The sequence below is a fragment of the Ictidomys tridecemlineatus genome, chromosome 6, assembly GCF_052094955.1.
Source record: "Ictidomys tridecemlineatus isolate mIctTri1 chromosome 6, mIctTri1.hap1, whole genome shotgun sequence".
Classification (NCBI taxonomy): domain Eukaryota; kingdom Metazoa; phylum Chordata; class Mammalia; order Rodentia; family Sciuridae; genus Ictidomys; species Ictidomys tridecemlineatus.
Window position 1 is genome coordinate 13214783 of NC_135482.1, and position 15744 is coordinate 13230526.

General features: G+C 47.5%; 1 protein-coding gene across 1 annotated transcript in view; it reads left to right on the forward strand.

Annotated features, from left to right (window-relative positions):
• The first annotated feature begins 1719 nt into the window (after positions 1–1719).
• Bpifc (BPI fold containing family C) overlaps positions 1720–15744 on the forward strand; it is a 33075-nt gene continuing 19050 nt past the window's right edge. Inside the window, exons 1-7 of the mRNA XM_005322319.3 lie at positions 1720–1843; positions 4703–4823; positions 8212–8340; positions 9069–9224; positions 9347–9410; positions 11315–11375; positions 15086–15177. Coding sequence (XP_005322376.2) covers positions 1720–1843; positions 4703–4823; positions 8212–8340; positions 9069–9224; positions 9347–9410; positions 11315–11375; positions 15086–15177 — 747 coding nt within the window. The remainder of the gene's footprint in view (positions 1844–4702; positions 4824–8211; positions 8341–9068; positions 9225–9346; positions 9411–11314; positions 11376–15085; positions 15178–15744) is intronic.

The window sequence follows — 15744 nt, forward strand, 5'->3', positions numbered from 1 at the left end:
ACAGATCACCCAGATGGGAAACCTCAAGACCAGAATCAAGGTCTGTGAGCCATCCCTCACTCCGCTGCCCATAAAGGAAATCTACAACCCTGTCGCTGTGGGCACCTGTGCTGCTTCTGGCAAGAAAATAGGGTGGCATTGATTCAACAGGCGTAGATTGACCCATATGCTAAGCCTGAGAGACATGAGGGTGAATAGACGCGATCCCTCTCCTTGGACAGGGTGTTTATTTAAAGACTCATCTGTCTGTCTAGTGGGAGCCAAGCACTGTGCTCAACTCTGGAGTTACAAAAGGAAAACAGAGCCCCTCGGAGGAGAGACAGACAGGAGAAAGACCATCCCGATACAGGGCAATACCTACGAAGGTCAAGGACTGTCCTGAGTCCAGTAGAAACCCAGCAGGCGCACGTGACCCAACTCACAGCCTCATGAAGGAGCCGTGAATGCACTCATCCAATCAGGCAATAGGTCACCTACTGTGTGCCAGTCGCTGTCCAGGGTGCTGAAGTACTTCCCTGTGAAGACCAAAGGTTTCCGTAGGGAAAACAAAGGAGTAACCGTGCCCTATGCCCGAGGACGAGTGCTTCGGGGAAAATGAATCAAGGGAGGGGCAGGGGGAAGTGTTCTGGTTTTTACAGAGTAAGAAGGGAGGCACCAAAGGGCTTTCCCAGTGGGGCAGAGGTGGGACGCGACCTGACTTTTATTATCAAAGCCTGCGCTGGCTGTGGTGTGGCGAAAACCCAGAAAGGGACAAAGGCTGGAGCCGGGTGACCAGCAAGGAGGCCGTGGCGAACACCCACGCGAAGTGATATTGGTTGGAACCAGGGCGTGGGGGTGCCCCCTGGAGTCAGACAGCATCATGTGTCCAATGTGGGTTTCCACATCATGCAAATGTGGCCGAGGCACAGAGGAGAGTGTGCTGAGCCCAGAGGACGTGACACGGTGAGGGGCGTTCTCACAGACAGGACGTTGGAGCTGAGCCTGGAGGATGCCTTCGCCAGGCAGAATGTGGGTGCCTGATTCAGGTGGTGGGGTGCAAGCTGTAGACATGCGTGTGTGTTGCTGTTGGGAGAGTTGAACACGGTGTCATGAGAGAACTTAGCAAGTCAAGGAAGAGCAAATAGCCCAGAGTGGCCTCCTTGGAACGCCACCACTTGGAAGAGGAGGCACAATGCCTACCTAGTCACCTGTGAAGAGTCTTGATCACCAAGCTAAGAGCTGAAGCCCAGTCTTGCAGGCAAAGAGGACTTGGCAAGGGTCTCTAAGCACATGAGGGATTGCCTCACAGCATGAAGACTATCTTTTTAGTCTACCAACTTGTTTGTTCTAAAATTCCAAGAATCCCTTCCCCCACCCCACCCAGTGTCCATTCCGGGGCACATCCCAATCATTGAGTTTACTATAAGGCTATTGTGTTGTATCATATTATAATTGTGTGTGTGTTCGTGTGTGTGTGTGTGTGTGTGTTCACATGCATGTCTCACTCCCTAGTCTGCGGGAAACAGAGGTCAGGAGCCACATGTTGGTCACCTCGACATCTACAACACATTCTGATGTGCTCAACAAATGGAAGCATGAACGGGCTGATGGACACATGGACGGATGAATGAAGTTCTGGAAATAAGTCATGAAAATGAGGAGGGCTAGGGATGCTGGGTGGGACTGACCCGGGAGCGAGTCCAGGATATTAAAGGAGCCATAAATGTCGGTTCATTGCAGATGCGAACGAAGGCAGTGCCGGTCCTCTGGGGATGCTTCCTCCTGTGGAGTCTCTACATCTCCTCCTCTCAGACCATGTACCCCGGAATCAAGGCGAGGGTCACTCAGCGGGCACTGGACTATGGTGAGTTGACCCTTTCAGCAGCCGGCCTTAGCCCTGCCCCAGGGAGTCTAGGACCCACGCCCAGCAGCTCATAGCTTGGACTGTCTGGGGACTAAAACAGGCCCCCCTTTGGGGTGATCCCGTCCCCCGCCGGAAGGCACACCCACACACAGGCTCTCACCTCGCCTTCCCACGCAGGGATACCTCGGGGTGCTGAGTAAGCGCTCTATAGGAGAGAGGAAGGAAATGTGAGAGTAAAAGCCACTCCGTGGAGCTTTAGAAAATGTCTGGCTTCAAAGGGGGACTTGGAGTCTTCTCCAATCAAGTGCAAAATGTAGTGTGGGCGATGATTCTGTGCTTCTTGATAGAGACTCTGCTGTATTTATTTGAAATGCAAAGGAGTCGGGGACTCTGAAAGGTTAAAAGGCCCTGGTTTAGAGGTTGTTTGTACCTAATAGGGAGAAGAGAAATGTTAGAATGTGGTTTTCTTTGGGCTAAACTGAGGTGGGAGCAGATTGTACCAAGGAAGGGGACTGCAAAATCAAAGTATATGGACCTATATTTTTCCTGTGGAAAATGTTTCCTGAGATTAGCTGGATATAGTTTGAAAGAGCTCTCCTGGTACTCTTTGTGTGTGTGTGTGTGTGTGTGTGTGTGTGTGTGTGTGTGTGTGTATGGGCACACGCCAGGGATTGAAGAGGGGTGCTGCAGGGGGCGGAGGGGGAGAGATTAACCACTGAGCCACATCCCCATCTATCTATCTATCTATATAAATTAATTAATTTAGAGACAGGGATCTCTTTAAGTTGCTTAAGGCCTCTCTAAGTTGATGAGGCTGGCCTTGAATTGGCAATCCTCCTGCTTCAGCCTCCCAAGTTGGTGGGATATAGGCATGTGCCACCTTGCCCAGCTTCCTGGTACTCTTTAACTGAAGTAGTTAATCCAACAACTACTAGTCTAATCTGAAAATACCTACGTCTAACCAAGAAATTCCTCTCCAGTGATAATGCAAAAGAAATAAATGAAGAAAGAAAGAAAGAAAGAAAGAAAGAAAGAAAGAAAGAAAGAAAGAAAGAAAGAAAGAAAGAAAGAAAGAAAGAAAGAAGGGGTAAGAAGGAAGAAAGGAAGAGTCAATTGGGGAGAAACTCTTTGTCTTTTCCCCAGTAGCTCACAGGACACAGGGAATCTAAAGTTGATCCGTCTTGCACAATTTTGTGTGAATGATGATGTGTACAGAAGTATATACTAAGAACATGTGTGTAGGGCTGGGGTCGGGGCTCAGTGGTAGAGCGTTTGCCTAGCACGCATGAGGCACTGGGTTCGATTCCCAGCACCACATAAAAAAAAACTAAATAAACAAAATAAAGGTATTATGTCCATCTACAACTAAAAATATCAAAAAAGAAAGAAAGAACAAGCCGGGCGCAGTGGCACAGGCCTGTAATCCCAGCAGCTTGGGAGGCTGAGACAGGAGGACCACAAGTTTAGAGCCAGCCTCAGCAATGGGGAGGCACTAAGCAACTCGATGAGACCCTGTCTCTAAATAAAATCCAAAATAGGGCTGGGGGTGTGTCTCAGTGGTCGAGTGCCCCTGAGTCAAGTGGGGACCAAGACTTCAACACAGCAGCTTTGGGGGACATCTGGATCCAAGCCATTGCAGCTCTGCTCTGCCCCATCTTAAACCTGCCCTGGGTTCTCTGTTCCTGATTCCTCTAAGTCCTAGCGGAACCGTTCCTTGGCGGGCTGTGGACCCACCAGCAAGTTCGTGAACTTCTCTGAGCCTCAGCTGCCTCCCATGTGAATTTGGGATAAGGAGACACCTGTCCCTGGGTTGCTTTGGGAATTTGGGAGAGACTCCTTGGCCACTAGGAGTGGTCACTAGCCTGCAGGGCCACCTAAGATTGATCCACCCTGCCCAATTTGTATGTGAATGACAATGTGGATAGAAACTCGTCCTAAGGAGAAGGAGAGAAAGAGGAAGTTCCCGGGAATGAAAGGGAGCAACTTCCATCCCATGGACGTACGATCACGGCTGGGTGGACCCCACCATGTGTATGACTAGGATGCAGTAACAAAAACGTGGGAAAGTTCTTTCTTCATTAACTATGAAGGTGGCTTCTCTCGAGCTCTGCAATGTGGGAGAGCGCTCTTCCCCATGAGCTTGGAGAAATGCGTTCCGGGTGCTTCCATGGGAAAAGCCAGTGGTGACTCCCAGAGTGAAACTAAAGCAGAGGTCGTTGACCTTTCCTGAGCCTCGGGATCCTTCCTGGGGGGGACCCCGTGAAAACAGGGGTCCTTGTCTCTGGAAAAACCTGAGGCACATTTGCACACGCCACCCGCCCACCGCCTCTCATTAGGATTGCAGGTCATTCTAGAGCTGCCTGTGGACGGTGGCCCTCAGGCCCCAAGTCCTTGAGTTTAAAGAATCCGGAAAGAAAGAAGAATGAGAAGGAACTTTCTGGAACTGGCTACAGCCCACAGATCCCCATCCCCTGGTTCTTAGCTGTATGATTTGGTCAAGAATCAAGTCCCCTGGGAACAGCGTTCCCCTCTGTGGGGTGTGCCAGGTGATGACAGCAATGTCCCCTGCAGAATAGTTCAGCTCTTCCGTCGCAGCTCACTGGCTTTTATCCCGCGTCAGCCCCGGCCACAAGATGGAAACTCCTCGTGATGTTAGCTCCGCGGTCCTGGGCCAGTTCCTTCGCCGCTCTGAGGACCGGTGTTTCCATCTGTAAAGCATAAACAACAATGCACGCCTTGTAGAGCCACTGAGTTCTCACCTAAGAGCGTGTCCTGCTCAATAAATTGCATTTATGTGGCTAACATCATTACATCACTGTCGCCTGGGTTACCATCAACACTTTCTTGTTTCCTTCACAGCTGTTCAAGCTGGGCTGGAGATGATTGAGGATATGATAAAGGAAAAGAAGCTCCCAGATTTAAATGGTTCTGAGTCTCTTGAATTTCTGAAGATTGATTATGTAGACTACAATTTTTCAAAGTAAGTAGGGGACAAGAGCACTTTGTCTTTTGTGTAAAAAAGATTCACATTCATCATAATTCAGTTTCCATGTCTTTTTCTGTTCTGCTATCCTTATCTCTGATTTCCATTCTCAAGTTTGCTTCATGGCCCAACATGGCCACTGCAGTTCCAGCCATCAAATCCATGTTTTATGCAGCTGGAAGAAGGCAGCAGAAAGGGTAAAAGGACCCTTAAAAGTTCAGTCAGTGTCTCTCTTTTAGTGAGTTCTTTCTGAAACTCTACCCTAATAAGATCGTGCCTATGAACAATAAATAAACATACCAGCAAGAGAGAGAGGAAAATTAGTTTTCCAACCAGACAACTTTGTCATCTCCAACAAATTCAAGGAAGTTTGGGGAAAGGGGAGAAATGGATGTTCAGAAAACACTGCAACCTCTTTCATAGTGGCTGACAAGATCCCCAAAGGCGGCACAGGGAGAAGATGCCTTTGCCAATCGTGAACTGAATCTTAAAGGTGTGGGGGTGGGGTCAGGTTTTTATATGAAGTTCTCTGTGACTGAGTCACAGATTGTCCAAACACCTTTCCATTCCAACTCTTTGAGGGAATCATTTCCCTGCTGTCAACAATGACCTTCTATAAAACTAAGAGGTTTCTTTGTGGGGAAGAAAAATGGTGATCTAGAGAAAGTTCCTAGTCTAATAGAAAGTCAGTCATTCAACGGTATTTACTGAACACTTACTACATACCAGGCTTGTTTGAGGCACTGGGAGTAATATAGTGAACAATACAGACACATCTCTTGCCCTTAAAGTCCAGTGGGAGAGATGGACATTAAACATATATTCACAACTTCCTTAATTAAGCTAATTATTTAATTATGATGATAATGCCATAGCAGAAAAATACAGAAAGAATCATATACTATCAAATTTTAGTGAAGATGAGGGAAAAAAATCCAATGTCACTAATTATCAGGAAAAAGCAAATCACATCCACAATGTGATGTCCTCCTATCCCAGATAAAACAATTATTCCAAAAAAGCCCAAAAGTAACAAATGTTGGAGAAGATGCAGAGAAAAGGGAACTCAAACACTATTGCTGGGAATGTAAGGTGTTACAGCCCTTATGGAAAACAGTACGGAGACTCCTAAGAAAACTAGAAATAGAACTACCTCATATTAAGCAGTCTCATTACTGGGTATATATCCAAAAGAAATGAAATTAGCATGTCTAAAAGAAATCTGCAGTCAACATCTGTGTTTCGATACTGTTCACAATGGCCAAGACACAGAATCAACATAGGTGCCCATTGACAGATGATTGGATAAAGAAAATATGATTCATACATATGTAATGGAATATTATTCAGCCATAAACAATGAAATTCTGTCACTGGCAATGTAGAAGAAACTGGAGGATGTTGCATTAAGTGAAACATCAAATGTTCTCACTTTTATGTGTGATTAAAAAGTTTACCTCTCAGAGGTAGATAATGGAATAGTGGTTACCAAAGCCTGAGGAGAATCTGGGGTGGGGTCCAGGGGATGGAGATAGTGTGGTTATCAGACATGGGAGGGTGTTAAAATAGGAGTAATAACTTCTAACATTCTGTAGCACGGTAGGATGACTAGGTCTGGTAACTGTTAATTGGATATTTCAAAATACCAGTAGAGAAGATTCGAACGCTCCCACACAAAGAATCATAAATATCTGAGGTGATAGATATGCTTAGTACCCTGATCTGATCATTGCACATTGTAGACACACATTGAAATGCTACACCGTGCCCCATAATATGTAAATCCCCAGGAGTCAATTTTAAAATAATGAAATAAATTTCAACTGTTTTGTTTTCTTTCTAAAATGTGATTTCTAGAAACTTTTAATGACATGTCGATCTCCTGTTTCTATGGGGAGGTGCCATTTTAGAAGGTGATTTACGGTTTATAGATACATGTGTGTTTTTGACTTGATGATTTCACTCCTCAGCATCCTCCCTGGAGAAGTTCCTGGCCACAGGCAGTGTGTATGAGAATGTTCACTGTGGCATTATTTATAATACAGACGTCCTGGAAAGAATAATAAGTCATCATTCCTAACAAAGGAAGAAATTCTCAATGTTCCATCCGCAGCTTGGAATACTATGCAGCAGAGATGAAGGGCTGGCTGGGCCTTCATGTGTCCAAGTGAAACTGTGTCCAAGACCCATATTAAACAAATCTCCACCATTCTCTTTCCAGGTGGGACTCAGGGTAGATGGTGGAGAGTAGCTAGGAAAAAAATGCACAGAGAGGTACATGGCGAATAATCCCGTATCGCCATCACGTTCATGTTTTAAAGTTTTCCTCATCTCAGCTCATAGCCGGGCCTTTCCCTGTGCACAACATATGCAGACAAACTCACCTGGGATGAGCTCACCTACGGCACGCCCTCCCAGCCCACCTGCGAGTAGCTCTTCTCTTGAGTGATAAGCGAGAGAGGTCAAGTGCCTGGCCCAAGGTCAAACGGCTAGAACTAAACTAGCTCCAAGTTGAGAGCTCATTGCACCACACTCCAGTGGCCCAGCCGGGGCTTCTGAGCAGTGTGAAGTCAGACTGCGGAGGGTCCCAGGTCCACCTCCACCTCTTACGTCTGACTCCAGCTGCGTTTCTTTTCGCCTGTGACCGGGAGATGGCAAAACCCAGCAACTGCCTCCCAGGATCACGGGGAGGCTTACCAGGAGCTCGGCACAGGCTTGCACACTCCCGGCAGGAAGTCCTCACTCAGTGGGTGTTCACGATATTGTCCTTGTGCATGTGGCCATCTCGATGACAAGCAACCCAGGGCCTCACAGGTCCCTGTGGTCACCTGCTCAACAGCCCAGAGCACCCCAGGGCGAGACAACTCTCTCAAATCAGTTTCTCAGCTAGGGAAGGTACCGGCCACCAGGACAACTGGGAGTGGGAGGAGGCCATGGCTTAGATTGTCTCAGTGACGAGTAGGGAGCGGCACTCCTGTGCAAACGTCCTGTGATGTGCACCATAGTCCCCCACAAGGAGCTGTTCCCTCCAGAACACACTGATGTCACCCACTTTGAGTGACACTACAGCTGCTGAAGGGAAAAATAATGACAACGATGTTGCACCTGCTTTTGTGTTTAAAGAAACTCAAGGAAGTAGGTTGTTTGGTGATTTACGCATTTAATTCTGAACTTGCCCACTACCCTGCTCAACCAGAGAGCAGACACCTCCTGCCAAGGCTGAGGGGAATCAGGAGGCAGTGCCCAGACTCTGCCCCGAAAACAGGAGGGTGGACAGTCACCCAGGACGGGGGGTGGACGGTTCTACAACTGCATGTCCAGTGTGGCCTGAGACGTGCGGACTCGCTCTTTGCTCTAACTCGGTTTCCTGTTCCTTATCTCACAGCATAAAAATCAACGCCTTTTCATTCCCAAATACCTCATTAGCCTTTGTGCCTGGGGTGGGAATTAAAGTACTGACCAACCACGGCACGACCAACATCAGCACAAACTGGGCCGTAAAGTCTCCACTTTTGTAAGTATTTCCACCGAACACCTGCTGGTGATCTGGGGCAAAAAATGGAACAAAAATGGGAAAATGTATAAATTCACCACGATTTTCTCGGCGAGGTTGGTCTTCTCTCAGTAGTAACAATCTTTCTCCAGAGTGAGACCGAAATCAGCAAATTCCCTGCTTGCAGTGTGTGTGTGTGTGTGTGTGTGAGAGAGAGAGAGAGAGAGAGAGAGAGAGAGGGAGAGGGAGAGAGAGAGAGATTGAGAGCGTGCAGAGCAGCTGATCGAAGTCATGTAAGACTTCCCAAGAACTGGAGGCCCCTAGTGTCAGAGGGGCAAATGTGCGCCCCCTTTAGGTCCACTGGCAAATCGCCGCATGCTCCTAAGCCGGTCCTGGAGGGCACTTCCCCATCTACAGGGACAACCATGGAAAAGGAGCTTCTCAGCTCCCGTGGAGGCCGGAGGATGGTAGGTAGATGAGCCCACTCTCCTCCAACCAAAAGGCCACAGAAAAGGTAGAGGTCAAATTCAAACACCTTGGTTGGTGCCCCAGAATACCACATTCATTCATTCTACAACCACTTATTGAGTGCCTACTGTGTTCTAGTTTTCCCCATCTCAAGAACTCCAGTCTTCTAGAAGGTACAGAAATGACATCGTCCCTGTAGGCAACACATTCTGAGAAACAGGATTCGTCTCCGTGCCTGGCCCAGACTGGGATGACCTTACATTTTTTTTTTCTTGGAGCAGCCAAGACTCAGGAGGAGCTGATCTGTTTCTCTCTGAAATCTACTTTACCGGTATCATTATCCTGACCCAAAATGAGTTTGGCCACCCGGTTCTGAAGCTCCAAGACTGCTATGCCCAAGCCAGCCACGCCCACGTCTCATTTTCTGGGGAACTCAGGTGAGTGGGAACATGTGGTGGGGCATGGCTAATCCCGGGCTGGGTTCTCAGCACCCGTGGGAGGTTCACGTGGCAGATCGTGGGCCCCCGTAAACTCTTCTTTCTCCCCCCCCCCCCCGCAGTGTCCTGTATAACTCCTTTGCTGAACCCATGGAGAAACCCATTTTAAAGAATTTAAATGGAATGGTAAGTCTTCCGTAAAACAGCACTGGCAGCAGGTCTACCAGTAAGCCCTCACTGAGCACCTACTGTATGCAAGGCCCTTTGACACACACTATCCTTTGCAACTCAGTAACAACTTCTCAAGTCCCTACTCTATACCAGCCACCTGGTAGGTGCTAGGGAGATGAGTGAAATTACTCCCCTCTCCAGTTTCTCACCCTACAGTGGGCAAACAGCCAATAGAAATTTATTTATTATGTACCTATTGCATGCCCCACACTGGACTAGGATCTATTGGGAACGTGAGAGTGATAAACTTGTCTATTTTAAAAAAAACAAACAAACTTAGGCTTGTGAAGCAACAGTTGTATGAGGACTTGAATTTAGTACATAATTACAGATGATTAGGTTGAATCTAAGAAGTTTTAAGAAATGGAAAAAAAATAAAGAACTAGAGGATGCAGGACGTGGACTGAACCAGGTGTCTAGCTAGAATTTGGATATGTAAGGAACGGGGGAGAAGAAAAACTATTTCCAGAATATACAGTAAGAATAAATTAAGAAAGCAGAATGTCAGGATGCCTCCTAAAGCTATAACAATCCTGACTCCAGAAGTCAGTGTTTGAGGAAGGCAAGGATGGAATTGGCTGTGTGCTCTTTCCAATCATCTTACCTTCTCTGAACCATTTTCTCATATTTTGGAGAGAGACAGGGACAGAGATAAGGACCCAAGCAGAAGGACGAGGGTGATGGGGTCTGGCTCCCTCGTCTCTCCAGTGCTCAGGTCTGTGCTTAGCAGACACTAGGTGCTTAATGAAAGTCAGTAAGAAGCTCAATCTCCAAAACACCAAGCAGTTTGCCCCCCAGAGGCTGCAGAGCTGGTCAGGGGACTCTGGAGTTTCGTGGTCTTCTCCATCCCGACCCGGCAGGGATGGCTAGCAAATAGGATGTCTCCTCCATGGTGACCTTTCCCCTATTAAAAAACAGGGTGTGGTCTTTTAGCTTCTAACGGGAGGCCAATAAATGAATCATGTCACAGCAGCTAAGCTTCCCTGGAATTTCTATGTGGCTTGGAGATAATAGATCTTTGCATCTATGATCCTCTCTGTGCCACTGGGGAAAAAAGGAGAGAGAGAGAATGTTCAGACCCCAGCTGTCCAGCTGTGGCACCCTCTGTTCTTTGCTTCACCCATCTGCAAACAGAGGAAGAGTGCCTACCCCTCAAGGCTGTAGCAATACTAAAGTGGAATTAAGGTCGCAATTGCTAACATTTGCTGAATGCTTACTCCACGCTGGGCGATTTTATGTCGATTACTTGAATTTCTACCTATAACTTGATGAGGTAGATATAATTATCACCCCCATGTTGCAGATGAGTAAACCGAGGTCAGAGAGGAGAAGTGGTTTCCCAAGGGATTCAACCCCAGGTGCCAGGCTCCCTGATATGGATACTCGCCGCCCCTGCCCCACTTCCTAAAAGTCTCACAACAGTCCCTAAATAGGTCTCTGATCTCTTGGACTCTCCAACTTGCCCAGGGGGTAGTCGAGTGGCTCCAGCTGCCCAGGCAGGGCATGAGCTGCTGATAGAGGTGGAGGGAGGAGACGTCACCTCAGTAGTGAGGAAAGACAGTTGCTCCAGCGACAGGTTCTCCAGGTGTGACAGCAGCAGCAGCGTGAACTGGGGCACGTGCCCTCCCCTGCCACAGGAGGAAAGCCTCAGGCTAAGTGGGTGAGGTCCCAGTTGCTATGGAGTTTAGCCAGTATTCAATGACGCGCTGCCCAAATAGACAGGACTCAAAGCCCACGGGGGTCAACTAACTTAAGGGAAAATCGTAGTGACCAAAGGGATAAGGTCTCCTAACCAGAAGGCTTGCTTTCAACGTGATAACATGCTTTTTAATTTTTCCTCCAATTTCTTTGGTGGCCAGCTGTGTCCCATTATCACAAATGAGGTGGAAGCACTGAATGTCAACCTCAGCACACTGGAGGGTGAGTCTCAGATCCAGGTCTCCTGCGTGATTCTCCCCCCACCTGCAAATGCTGCTGCTCCGTAGATTTGCTTGGCAAGGCATCCCGCGCCCACTCCTCTGTTCCTTCGGTCCTACAGATTCAAGTCCCAGGACTTCATGTGGCAGGACGCTCCCTCTGCAGAGAGCAGGTCCCCCTGGGCTACTAACCAGCTTCCCCAGGCAGAAGGGGGTTGCTCCAGGGAATAAGAGGCAGTTCTAGGAGTTAAGCCCTCACAAGTTCTGATTCCAGCTTTGACATTAAATCCATCCACTTCACAATGAGTGACGCTGACCTTGACCACATTATTCCCCTGTTCCAACCCCGTCAGTGTCTGCCTTCAGCATGGAGTCCACACACCTTCACCTGGACTGAAGGCTGGCTAGATCTGCTCTGCTTACCTGTCTCTGCTTCGTCTTACTCCTCTCTCTGCACCTGCAACCAAACTGTTCCCACTGCTCTCTCGCTCCCTGCCTGGGCTTATGCCTGTCCACCCTGCCTGGAAGCGCTTTCTCCCCTCCCTTCATTTCTTCCTTTAATAGATATTTCTGCACCAGCAGCCTGCTGATCCCTGCAGATTACAAACCTTTCCTCTCTCTGTTCTCTGTCCTATTCACTCCTCTTTAAGATTCAGCTCAGACCCTGTGTTTCCCAAGAAATCTTACTTGACAACCCCCACCCCACAAAGTGACACCTCCTCTGTGTTTGCACAACACTTTATATGTATCTCTTCCTTCGTGTTCCCTGCATTCACCCACAGAATGGTGTAGGAGCACCTGAAATCGGCTGGGCACTCACCGATCTTGGTGCTGGGGATGCAGCAGTCAACTTGGGAGACAGAAATCTCCACCCTCACGGGACTAGAGGGATGAGCCAGACAGAAAGCAAGATAAGCAAGTAAAATCTGGTTTATGGCCGTGATAAGTAGTAAGGAGAATAACAAAGCAAGGGAGGAGCAGGGTGAGGGTTTCCATGGCAGACAAGTGGCCAGGAAGCACTGCTGAGAGGTGACATGGCAGGAAGAACCTGAAGGCAGTAGAGAGTGAGCAAGCCCCAGAGCTGGATCGTCTTCACCCTGACTCTGCTGACGTGGCAGAACTACACAGATTGTAAGATGACAAACCGTGGAAGTCTATTCATCTCAGAGTTGTGAAGACTGTCCAGTCTGTCCAGTCACCTGGGGGTGAGGCCTCCAAGTGGAGTCACAACATGGCGGAAGGGCAAGAGAGGGTGCCTGAGACAGAGGGAGGAAATCTAGCAGCATTCGCAACTAATCCGCTCCTGAGAAAGGGGCACTAATCCATTCATGAGGGCACAGCCCCGAGGTCTAAGGAACCCTCAAAGGCCCACATACCAAGATCATTACATTGACCATTAGATCTCAACCTAAGTTTGGAGGACCATTCAGACCACAGCGTGCACAAAGAACATTCTAGGTAGAGGAAATCTCAGGCCAAAGGCCATGAAGCAGCCAGACATGGTGGTGCAAGCCTGTAATCCCAGTGGCTCAGGAGGCTGAAGCAGGAGGATCACGAGTTCAAAGCCAGCCTCATCAAAAGCAAGGTGCTAAGCAACTCAGTGAGACCCAGTCTCAAAAAAAAAAAAAAATACAAAATAGGGCTGGGGATGTGGCTCAGTTGTTAAGAGCCCCTGGGTTTAATCCCAGGTCCCCCCAAAAATAAATAAAAGACTGTGAAGCAGGGCCTTCCTCCGAGGATGTTGAAGGAACTGTGAGGAGGCCATACTAGGGACAGAGGAAGTGTGGGGAACAGCAGGTGACGAGGTCAGAGATGGGGAAAGGGATGATTCCATTTTCAGGGCTGGGGACTGCAAAATCTGCCTCTTGGTCTGAGATGAGGTTCTGGAGGGTTCTAAGCAAGGCCCGTATGACGTGACTTACTGTGCTAACAATACCCAGGAAGGTTGGGTGGGGACAAGGACGGAATTAGAGAGAACAGTGCAGCCCTTACCTGGTATCAGGGCAGCTGGCCCAGGGTGGGTGGCAAAGATGGGAAGACATGTTCAGCTCCTGGATATACCTTGAAAATAGACGGTGGTATTTGCCAGCAGCCCAATGTGGGTCATGAGAACTTCTGGTCGAGGCTCACTTTGGGCTTTCAGCCTAAGCAAATGAAAACTGGAAGAATGAAATTAGCATTTACTCAGATGAGGAAGAAGGTCAGAGCAGGTGGGTACTAGGACCCTCAGCTCGGTTTTGGATCCTCTCTTACTAGACTGCATTATAACTTCCTAGTTTTATGTCTGCCTCCTCCCCCAGACTATGAGCAGGAATTTTGACTCCTCTTTGTGTCCCCTGTACCAGGCCCACCCAGCCCCTACCAGGTTAATAAACACTGAATGGGTGCCTACCTCTGAGCCTCATTCTCCTCTCCTGCTTCATCAACTGAGTGGTGGGGGATCCCCCGACATCTGACACTCAGACACATTTCTAAAATCATAATGACGTTGGATAATGTTGTGCCCCTCCCTTAGCAAGTTGCTTCATCTCTTCTTGCTTCACATCTCCCCCAGCAGATGGGATGCTCAGGTAGCTTCCCCCAGAACAGAGAGGAAGTCTTCACGCCTCCGAGCACCGCGGTCAGGAAGGTGGCTCTCCCTAAGCCAGGGCTGCCTTGCCACTCCTACTGTTCGTCTCAGACTCTGCAATCTTTCTTCCCAAGAACTTCACCCACCACTGTCCCCTGATTCCTTTGCCTTCTGCTTTGTTTTGAAAATGCTAATACAAAAAAAATTTAATTAAATTAATAGCGTTTGCATGAGAATTTCCTGGGTTACTTTAACTTCATGGATTTTATCTTCTCTCTCACAATGTCACTTCTCAGAAAAAATTTCTAATTGTGATAGTAATGCGTGTTTACTATTTTTAAAAATGAAGTTCTAGCTACATAGAACTCTAACATTGAACTTGAAAGTCTCTCAATCCAATATATACAGCTTGATATTTGTAAGGGTCTTTGTGCCAATTTCTTTGTTTAAAAAAAATTTTTATTTATTTATTTATTTTTTTTTTAATTGTAGTTGGACACAATACCTTTGTTTATTTATTTATTCATTTTTATGTGGTGCTGAGGATCCAACCCAGGGCCTCGCATGCACTAGGTGAGCACTCTACCACTGAGCCACAACCCCAGCCCCTTGCTAATTTCCTTTTTAAAGCTATAAGCTGGGCATGGTGGCACATACCTGTAAACCCAGAGGCTTGGGAGGCTGAGGCAGGAGGATCTCGAGTTCAAAGCCAGCCTCAGCAAGTTAGCAAGACCCTGTCTCTAAATAAAATACAAAAAAGGGAGGGTTGCTGGGAATGTGTCTCAGTGGTTCAGTGCCCCTGGGTTCAATCCCTGGTACCAAAAAAATAAAAATGAAACTTTACAGTTTCATTGTGTGTATGTTCACACAGATATCGAGGGAAGTGCCTAAACAGGTGTGCACCAAAATTTTACCTAATTTTTATTAGTGTAACATGATTAGGACAAATTTTTTCCTTTCCTATTTTGACTTATCTTCTTTCCCTGAGTTTTCAAAAGTAAACATGAATTACTTATTTAAAAGCGGGGGGACTGTTATTTCAAATAGAAAATTTAAAATACTGTTCTGTCTTTCTAGACACTGTTCATGTGTTGTAGTATGCTTTAGTGAGTCTGACTTTTCCTTTTTCTCTTTTGCTCACTTAGTCATCACCAAGGTCGACAACTACACTTTGGTGGATTTTTCCCTGGTCGGTCCTCCAGAAATCACTGAGCATGACCTTGACCTGAACCTGAAGGTGAACTTAGGATTCTCAAAATCCTCACCTGGCTGTTAATACTCGGGGAACAAAGATTCTAGGCAGAAGAAAACATGCAAACATGCTCTTCAAATAATTTTATTTTCTTTCTAGCTACTCCTTCATGTTTGGGGCCTTTTCAAAAGACCCTTGAGCCCTTTCTTGATGGGTTTAATGATTGTCTGCAGACAACATATGTCTGCCTTCTCTTCGAGAAGCATCAGGAGGTCTTTGTCTCGGGGAGTAGGTGGGAGACTAGGAGCCTGAAAGCAGGGTGGCCTGCCCTTCTTAGAACTTAACACCTGAGGAGGTCGTACATATTGGTACTTCTATTCATGACTCGGGCTGGTGGGTTTAACTGAGGGCTGCTGGCCTCTGTCAAGGCCTACGTCCATGGAAATGGCTGTCCCCGAGCCTGGAAAAGCATTCCTCGCGCTTATGTTCAGTTTTGCCTCAAGGTGAATGTCCTTGTTCTTTAAAGTGCATCTTGGCTTGCCTTTCGCTCAGAGCCTTCAGATCTGTTCAATGACACCTGGTGGCTAATGAGAGCAGCATTAGGAATGCCCC